This window comes from Coffea eugenioides, chromosome 4 (assembly GCF_003713205.1).
Source record: "Coffea eugenioides isolate CCC68of chromosome 4, Ceug_1.0, whole genome shotgun sequence".
NCBI lineage: Eukaryota > Viridiplantae > Streptophyta > Magnoliopsida > Gentianales > Rubiaceae > Coffea > Coffea eugenioides.
Genome location: NC_040038.1, coordinates 3,117,354 through 3,126,731, shown reverse-complemented (window position 1 = coordinate 3,126,731; position 9,378 = coordinate 3,117,354). Strand labels below are relative to the sequence as shown.

The 9,378-nt window shown below is 38.1% G+C and overlaps 2 protein-coding genes across 2 annotated transcripts; one reads left to right on the top strand and one right to left on the bottom strand.

Annotated features, from left to right (window-relative positions):
* Positions 1 to 3,807, top strand: LOC113767743 (monothiol glutaredoxin-S15, mitochondrial-like). The gene is made up of 7 exons (XM_027311923.1): positions 1 to 138; positions 625 to 734; positions 1,410 to 1,544; positions 1,753 to 1,852; positions 2,329 to 2,395; positions 3,231 to 3,309; positions 3,389 to 3,807. Exons 2-7 carry the CDS (start codon positions 663 to 665, stop codon positions 3,446 to 3,448), a joined length of 513 nt encoding a protein of 170 aa, XP_027167724.1. The 5' UTR covers positions 1 to 138; positions 625 to 662; the 3' UTR covers positions 3,449 to 3,807.
* Positions 3,808 to 4,276: 469 nt separating this feature from the next.
* Positions 4,277 to 9,080, bottom strand: LOC113768825 (periodic tryptophan protein 2). The gene is made up of 7 exons (XM_027313326.1): positions 7,734 to 9,080; positions 7,079 to 7,330; positions 6,899 to 6,991; positions 6,412 to 6,783; positions 5,218 to 5,562; positions 4,869 to 5,096; positions 4,277 to 4,751 (listed from the first exon to the last, which is right to left on the bottom strand). Exons 1-7 carry the CDS (start codon positions 8,937 to 8,939, stop codon positions 4,581 to 4,583), a joined length of 2,667 nt encoding a protein of 888 aa, XP_027169127.1. The 5' UTR covers positions 8,940 to 9,080; the 3' UTR covers positions 4,277 to 4,580.
* Positions 9,081 to 9,378: the final 298 nt, after the last annotated feature.

The following is a 9,378-nucleotide window of genomic DNA, read 5'->3' as shown; positions in this document are numbered from 1 at the left end:
AAAGGTTCGGGGGATGCAGTAATTCCAATTTATTACAAAAATTTCCATCCATCTTGTACCAGATAGCTGTTCGATTCCTGGTTCCGAAATTGGCGGTTCCTCGGCTATTGCCGCTGCACGTGGGACATTTCTCCATTAGTAAGCCTACTACTCTTTTATCTTTGTATTTGCAAACCCTTTCCATCTTTAATGGAATTGAGATTATAATTCTATTACTACTACCGATGTTTCCATGTTTTCAGTATAATCGGCTATCAATTAAATGGTATAATGAATCCATGCTTCTTGTTATCTTTGTCTCTTTCGTAATTGTTTTTCTGTGGCTTTTCGCTTCTCGGATTGATACTGTTTGTCTTGGATAATTCCATGGCTTTCGGATAATATGTCAGTCAAGAATTTTTCTTCTTCTTCCTTTTTCCCGTGTAGTTAGGACCCATCAGGCTTTTAAGATTTGGGTAAAGATTTAATCTTTATTCGGGTTAAAAAGCTGTTTAAGGCAGTTGTGCGGTGCGGATAACTATGCAGCTGTTAATAGAAATAGGATTGGTAATAACAAATTTCAAGGGGCGCGTATTTACCAATGGAAAGGCCTTTCTAACCTGCATTTTTATGTTATCTGTGCAGCTGAGGCATTTAGGGGGATATATATCAGCTCTACCATTATGTCAAGGTCATTGGCGGGTTTACTGAGGAGGAGCATTGCGGCCTTTCCAGCTGCTCAATCCTCTGCTATTGTAAGAGTGGATGCAATTCTTCTATCTTGTAATATGATTTGCTCAAAAGTCATGTGACGTTGTGTTATAGGTATAACCAAGTTTAAGTGCACAAGCACATATAATAATTATAAAGCGGTTACTGAAAGATTCTACTGTGGTTTAGTTACTCCTAGAAGAGAGTTGGTTCTGTTGTTTCACCTTACTTAGCATTTCTTGGCCTTCTTTGGTATCCGGGTGTTGATTGTTTATTTATCCAGGATAAGGGTAGCTGGTAATTGAATATTCTTTGAGATTGGCCCAACCATTTTTCTTGTAAATTCTTCACGCAGATGATCTCCCATGGTATCTGCTCTAATGCTCCTTTTTGGAAAAGCCCACTATTAGTATATTACCTGAATATATTATTTGGAAACGCAATGGAATCTATCTTGTCAGATTGTCCATTCTGTTGACCGCAAATGCTAAGTTGTACTTTTTGGAAAGAGGGGGTTAAGTTGTGAAGTACTGATGGCAATAAGACCCTGCATACCTTTGTAGTTCTGTCCCTTTTCATCATTGAAATGTGTGTTCTTAATTGTTGATGAATATAGGTGTTTTCTTTTCAAAGAACTGTTGCCTTCATTTGTCTTTTTTTTTTTTTTTCCATTTTGGTGGGTTCTATGCAACTAAAAAACTGCGTTTTGTCTTGGTTAGGCTTCTGGATGCTTTTATCGAAGTGCAACCTGCTATTCAACTACTGTGCCACATGATCCTGATACACACGAAGACTTCATACCCACTAGTAAGCTTGAGGGTTCTGGACTTTCACTGAATAAAATTGTTGAACAGGTGAATACCCTATAGCAGTTTTGGCACCATAATTTTACATTGAATGTCTGGTTTCTCTTAGATTTACTTCATGATATCTTTCTTCTAACCTGCCACAAAAGTTTTTTGTTAGATTTTGTCGGCAATATACGCATTTGTAGACGAGTATACTCACAAGCTATATAATACACATCCATTAAAAATGCTGATTTATAAGCTTTTAATGTAGGATGTCAACGAGAACCCTGTGATGATTTACATGAAAGGAGTCCCAGATCTTCCTCGTTGCGGATTCAGCTCATTAGCAGTGAGGGTGCTGCAAGAATACAGTATGTTTGCACACATTCCATTTCCTTATCTGAAATATTCAAGTCAAAATTTGTTAATCGATCATGAATGCATCTCAGGTTAAAAGACACTGTTACCTTTTAATTGTGTATTTGAAATAAAAAGATTTTAGCTTTGAGAGTGGCCTACAATGTTGATAATTGCAAATAGTTATTCTGGGGAAGCCTTGCACATGTCTTTTCAAGTAAGATTTGAAAGTTTTATCTTGTTAGTTCAGTCTCTTATAGAGATAAGCACTAACTTTGAAGCAAAATATTGTATCATGAATGTGAGAAAGTAGACAATCGTAAACCACAAAATGATGGAAGTATGGTACGTAGCGAGTATGCTTGTTTTATATCCTGTGCCAAGTGTAACTAGTTCAAGCATGTTGTTTTAGAATTATATATACTTTTATTTCTGTGTAGAGACTTTTATTTTTTTTATGGCATTCTAGCAATAAATTAGGCACTTGCAGGTGTACCTATAAGCGCCCGAAATATACTGGAAGACCCTGAGCTGAAGAATGCTGTGAAAGCCTTCAGGTATTGTTATATGGGTGATACAATTTCTCTTTTTTGTCGGCCAAATGGCTTTTGTAATATTGCATGTTATCTTTCCCAGAAGTTATTCTTATCTTTCTGTTTGTGCTACCGATTAAGTTATTCTTGAAGCTGAAGCTGAGTTATAATCATGTCTTGCAGAAGTGTGCATTGAAATGTTCAATGTTCTGCACAAAATTTCGCATTGATCTTCCATGATCATTATTATTAATTCCTGGCTGCTTAGACGAATAACATTGTCTGCATATTGATCCATCTGAGGAAACCCCCCCCCCCCCTCCCCCTCTGAAAAGTGATTGCCTTGGAGCTCATTTTTAGTAGGAAGTATGCTATGACTGAGGTGTGTGATGGAGGTAGCATGGGGTGCATGGTTAAGTATTCCAAATAATAAGATAACCATCTCAAATTGCTTAGGATGCTATAATTATTTCTGTACATCTCTTTGCAACATAAATCTGTTGTAAAACTGTAAATTTGATGTGGACACTAGGTTTAAATGAACTTTCGGAGGCTTTTCTCTGACAACCTGAAACCTATTGATTATGACTTTCTTTTTAGACCTTCAGCAACTGCTGCCAGACCATGGTCTTTGATTGTGTCATTTTGAATCTACAGGTTTTTGTAATATTTGAATAATGTTGGTTTCAAAGCATCACTTGGATAAGCTGTGGTTTACCTTATACCTCTTTTAGTCTCTAATCAGTTAGTATGCTTGTTTATCTGTAATAGAAAGTGAATACATAGAAGAATGAGATGTAGCTGGATTTTAAGGCGGAAATACTGACCAGAGAATGCTTTATTTTTATCTTTGGTGCAGCAACTGGCCTACATTCCCTCAAATATTCATTCACGGGGAGTTCATTGGAGGATCAGATATCATCCTTAATATGCACCAGGTACTTTTTGACTGTATCAATCATCTTTGTTTGGATTTGTGGGTTGTAAAATACTTAAGAACTCCTATTTGTTATGCAGACTGGTGAGCTTAGAGAAAAGCTGAAAGATACCTCTGATGGACAAGAGAAAGTGGAATAAGTTACATTGCAGAAGTCGTAGAGATTTTCTTTAGTGGGTCGGCAGACAATTTCAAGCATTGATTGAAAGTATAACAGAATAGAGCCGTTGCATTGGCTCTACTTAAATTTTAGAATGTGATTCCTTCGTATGGCACTAGCTGATGCAATAGGACTAGTTTCTGGTGTTTTGGTGGAATTGCTTTTCAGGAAGTCTGTCTGGTTGTGGTCTGACTTTGTTTGCATGGGCGAGTGATTTTTAGTTGGCAATAATTTTCCCTCTATAAATTTAGTAATCCTTATCTATAAAACAAAAACTTTTGTAATTCTTGGACGACTAGGTTGCAAAGTGAGTGAAAAATCATGTCTAGATTTTCAAGAGCTCTGGGAATTAGAAGAAAAATGCGCTGTGGATTCATTGATTGCGCAAATACCTGTGTGTTTCTAATGGTTGAAGATGATATCTTCTACCCTTGAACTCATCATGCAAAGGATAAATTTTTGCCATTACCACCAACTATGAAAAACCAGTTATATAAATGAAACTTAATTGCAATTTACCCCTTAAGACATGGTCCAATGCCAAGTGTCTCCTGAATTATGAACTATGTGGTATGTGACCACATTATAAAAGTAGAATTATGATAGAGGGTGCGAATCACCTTAATGAGGTCGACAGTTGTGTAACAAAAGAGCTACATTCCTACCCTAGGTTTAAAACAAAAAACAAAAAACAAAAAAAAAAAAAACGTTTTTAAGAACTCAGCATGGACAAAAGCTTTTAATTTGGTGAAGACCGAAGACATTAACGACACTCACTTGATAAAGTATGCACTTGGAGCTCCAAAGCTAAGCTTTAAGTAATATCATTTACTTGAAAAAATGGCAGTACATTTTAATTTTAGAAGAAAAAAAATCAGCGTCATTATCTCCCCGATGATTTCCTACTGCTGATCAACACGGGTTCTACAATGGCAACTTCGTACTATTTCACAAGTTCTTCATTGAGTCCAGGTTGGTAAATAATTCACCACATTTTGTGGTGGAGCAGCTATATTAATTACCAAAAACGAATACATTCCTTGCCTAATCAACGACAATGCATAACCACGTATCTTCCTGAGAAACGTGCCACAATGCCAATAAAATGATCATCATCTCTTGTGGCTTGTGGAACACAAATACTGAAGCATATACTCGTTTGATGAGCATGTATCGGCTAAATCCTGATGTGATCGAGTGATAGCCTTCTGCAAGGATTTTAGAGCAGGGAGCAAATTTCTGGAATTATGCTGGATAGAGGGACCATGGACTCTGCACAGCTCCTGTGAAGCAAAAAATTAATCAACAGCCCATTGCAAGAGATCTAAAGACATGCTTGAAGGATGTTGCTCGTGTAAAAAAAAAAAAAATGGACAGAACAACTAAAGTCGCAAAATTACCTGACACCATCGAAGAACAAACTCCAAATGTGGACAGTTTTCAAGAAGATGTGCTAGTGCCTCTAATAATCTCTGTAGATGTTTGAAAGGGACCGATGAAGCAACAGCTGGTACCTCAGCTGGACTGACAGCAATAATACATTTCTTAATTAGTGCATCTTCATTCAACCGTAAGCTGAGGATTAAAGCCCTTTTTGGCTGACCATCATTCAATGCAGCATCGACCGCCTATAGGACACCATTAGAGAATGCGAATGCGGTCATACTTTTGACTCCTCTTACAATTTTATTGCATTAAATCCAATATAATTTACTTGATAAACAAAATGCTGAAAGAATTATTTCTTACTTCAGGTGTGACGTCAATGTCAAGATCGGTGGGATCAAATATAAAAGAATCATCCATAGAATAGACCAAAACTCCTTCTGTTGTTGCAGCTGCCCAATTCCGGCCAGTTGGTGCAATTCTCAGGCATTTTGTTCGAATAATGGGCCTTCCATGATTAGGCATTGATCCTGGCAAATCATATGCCAACTTACTTTGTGTTTGCTTATCCACACCTTCTTCTGTATCACTATTATCATCATCGATCAATTCCAGTGGGCCGGCTTCTGTCATATTCTTCGAGTTTAAGAAATCAAGAACTCCATCAAGGGAGAGATTATGGGTTATTTGGAATCTGCGAAGTAACACCTACAAATTTGCAATATTCATACAAGGAATCAAGAGTAGACACAAAAAAACAACTTGAAAACATCATAATTGCTCATACGTGTGTGTCTCAGTGTGTGTGCATTTGAATGAAATAAGTGGCAGAGGAGGATTGTAAATATGCCTCATCAAGGAAAACTGCAATGTCCAGCTCCATGAAAATCCCCCTTTGACTTGAAACTCAAATGAATTAGTTCGCCAAACCACCTTATCTTTATTTCTAACTATTTCACTAACAAAAGATCTTTGTAATAATATTTGTTATGTGGTTATGATTCGATCCAAGATACTAAAACTGAATTCATTAGCATAAGCCAAATGAGGCACCTAGAGTTTACAAAGTCAAAGAAATTCTTGTTTTGGGACTGAAACGGTGACAAAGATTTGATACCAATCATTTCAATGATATATTAGGAGAGACACAAGATTATGCAGGCAAAAGAAAGGTTCAAGCTAAAGGTTAGGCCAAGTTCATCAGCTTCCTTATCCTGCTGGATATTCAAGAAAACCAGAGAACTACTTATGCATATGTACACATTTGACATTCAAAATTGTTGAACATATCATTCACGTCAGTACTTCATTCAAAAAAGAAATGGAAGAATGAAGAATACCATATCTATGAACTTACTCTAGCTCCTACTAGCGGAAAGCAGGCAGGTCAAGAAAAAAGTAAAGTTAGCCTAGCAATCTGAGCCCTCAGGCCTCAGGACAAAGAACGCTAAAAACTAGCATCAAAGTGGGATAGCAGCATCAGATTTAATAAATCATAACCATGCGTAAATTTGTGGTATACTGAATTTCTATGCATAAAAAAGAAAGCAAACTAACCTGATCAGCGACATCATACATACATATGTATTTACTACTCCCACCAGCTAATATGTAGCTCCCATCAGCAGAATAACACAAGGTGGTAAAGCATTTTCCAGTCATTGAATTAGCAGCCGATCTGCGATCAGTCATTAGACGTCCTCCTGCAATATCTCTACGGCCCTCGATGGTATACATTAGCAAGCCCTCAAGTGGGTCCCAAAAATGGATTAGCCCATCTAAAGTACTACAAGCCAATTGCTTTCCATCTGGGCGATAAACAAGAGTGAGGACATCATGTGTGTGTGAAAAAGTTTCAACTGCACCTTTCCCTTCAAAAACATCCCACAAGCGAACAGTTTTGTCCCATGAAGAGGAAGCTAAGATAGCCTACAAGGTGAAAAGAAAACTTAAACTAACTTCACAGAATAAGAACAAACATACAATTACCTGGCAACTGCCAAGGTACAATGTCCACAGGAAACATGTCACATTCTCAACTTACATTTGTAGGAGAAAACATCAACCCGTGAACAGGACCTTCATGACCGCTGAGAACGTCCAACAACCTTCCTGTCTTCATTGACCAAACATATATCTAGAACATAATAGTTTAAGAAAAGTTTGTGAGAAACAAACAATAATGCTTTTGGCCATGTCAATATCCAACTAGAATTCATCGGACCTCAAAAGAATCAAGAGTTCCAGCACAAATCACTTCACCGCTCTGATCTGCTGCTAAAGAAACAAACTGTTTAGAAGTAGGAGTAATGAATGTTCTAAAGTTTCTATACCGAAACAAATCCCACGCACGAACAGTCCCATCCAACGACGCACTCAAAAGACAGTGGTTACTAGCCATGAAATGAAGTGCAGTAACTGCATTGGTGTGCTCAGAGAATGTAACGAAACAGCAGCCAGATGAAACAGTCCATACCTGTAAGGCAAAGAAATAAATCTCATGATTCAGCTTGAGGCCAAATTAACAACAACTAAGTGTAATTGCAAAAATTTTCAGGCTGAAGTGAACATGTCATGACAAGACAAACTGCTTAAGATCACTATTATAAAGACAAATCTGCATTGAGCTACATCTTGCAGGACTGTGAAACATGCATTCTACTTCATGAATTATACTCTGCATAATAAAATAAGAAAAAAATTTGAGACTCATTTTATAAGTTTGTCATTGTATTTTGCAGGGAAGGTTATTTCCTACAAGAAGAAAATATTAATTGAGCCAATCTACAATTGACTAGCGAATAAAGCAAGTGCTTTCAGCAGATGAAGAAAGTCAGGACTCTAACCACGAAAAGGCAGGTCTGATTTCTTTCACATACCTTGACTTTATTATCGTCGGCCCCCGTAGCCAAAAGCTGGGAATCTGGAGAATATGCTAGGCAATTCACATCAAAGTAATGCCCTTGCTGCTTCAGTATGTAACTCTCTGATTTCCACTCCCAAACAAGCAACTGACCAAGCTTTGCACACCCAAATGTCAACCAGTTCCCCAGATCATTAAAAACAGCGGTCGTGATTTTCTCTCTTGATATGGACAATAACTGAATGCAGACAAAATCAGGCATCTGATAAAGGCCAAAAACTCCATTTGAGAAACCCACAACCAACATATTAAGTCCCGTATGATAATCACAAGCAGTTAACTTTGCTGGCGCTTGCATAAAATAGTCCTTCTTCATCAGTTCCCATTTCAGCCTATGCAACAAGAAGTCACTCTCGTCATCCAAAGTTCCATTTTTACCATCAAAATCCTTCCTTTTTTTCACTGTGAGATTACCATCAAAATTCTGCTCCGGTGTACCTGGAGACTCTGGCTCTGAAATTTCTTGAAGTCCTCCTCCATCAAATTTACCATCACCACCCCTATATCCCCAGCTAAATATCGCCCCATCGCGCGATATTGTATAAACCCTCAAAACTTTGTTAGTTTTCTTGTCAATTCCGAAAAAGCAGCCAACAATTGCATCTCTATGGCCCAAGAACAAAAATGGTTTACTGTAACTCTTTAGCTTTTTCAAGCAAAACAACCTAACTGTCAAGTCTTTGGAGCCAGCAAGTATAAAATTCGAGTCAGGGCTCCAATCCAGAGCAGTAATCTTGTCATTGCAATCAGCAAATGTTTTAACCAATTCAAAAGGGAAAAATTCTTTCCTAAACCCAGGGGAGCGCCAAATTTGCAGAAGCTTACCGGCAGCTACAGCAATGAGCTGGCCGTCAGGGCTGAATTTAGCGGTGGAGACAGGGTGTTTAAAAGTGATACGATGGAGAACAACGCGGCGGCGTAGGTTGATGAAGAGGCAGCGATTCTTCTCGTCAATGGCAAGGAGGAAGATGCCATCAGGTGAGGCAGCGATGCGGCGGAGATTGGTGGAGGATTGGCATGGTAGAGTTAGGGTTTCTGATTTACTGAGGTCGGTGACGGAGACTCGGTTACCGACCGGTGAAACAAGGAGTGTGTTGTTGACAACGACGACGTTGCCACCTCTGTATGGAGCTCCGAGGAGATTCTGGAACCTGTAATTCATAGTGCGGGTGTCTGACGGCGTGTTAGTGTGAGAGAGAGAGAGAGAGATAGGAAGACTGCAAAACCCCTGAAGGCAACCGTTGAGGATTTCTCTTAAACCCTAATGAAAAGCAAGGAAGAGGAGGGAGGTTCAAATGTTCGGTCCTCGGGTAATCGGCTTTCAATTTTTCGTTTCTTCCCCTCAATTTATGGTTAACTTTTTCCTTTAAATTAATTTTGGGAGTACTTAAAGAGTAATCCATATTGTCTTGGTAAGCTAGCCAACAAGAAGAGAGAGGTGAGTTAAACATTTTGGGTCAATTTTTGAACTTTCAATTTTGCACTTAAAAAAAATTAATTTTTATCCTAACCACCTAATCATATTTGCTAATATAATCTCCCAATAACTCTCTTAGATGTAGTAATTGTCGAATTAACTATAACTGTATTAAAGAAAAAAT

Excerpts from the sequence above, each read along its gene's own strand:
- LOC113768825 (XM_027313326.1), bottom strand. The coding sequence starts at position 8,939 with ATGAATTACAGGTTCCAGAATCTCCTCGGAGCTCCATACAGAGGTGGC. Across the intron at positions 6,992-7,078 it reads GAACTCTTGATTCTTTTGAG|ATATATGTTTGGTCAATGAA; the intron begins GTCCGATGAATT and ends ATTATGTTCTAG. Across the intron at positions 5,563-6,411 it reads TGTATGATGTCGCTGATCAG|GTGTTACTTCGCAGATTCCA; the intron begins GTTAGTTTGCTT and ends GCAAATTTGTAG.
- LOC113767743 (XM_027311923.1), top strand. The coding sequence starts at position 663 with ATGTCAAGGTCATTGGCGGGTTTACTGAGGAGGAGCATTGCGGCCTTT. Across the intron at positions 1,545-1,752 it reads TGAATAAAATTGTTGAACAG|GATGTCAACGAGAACCCTGT; the intron begins GTGAATACCCTA and ends CTTTTAATGTAG. Across the intron at positions 3,310-3,388 it reads TCATCCTTAATATGCACCAG|ACTGGTGAGCTTAGAGAAAA; the intron begins GTACTTTTTGAC and ends TTTGTTATGCAG.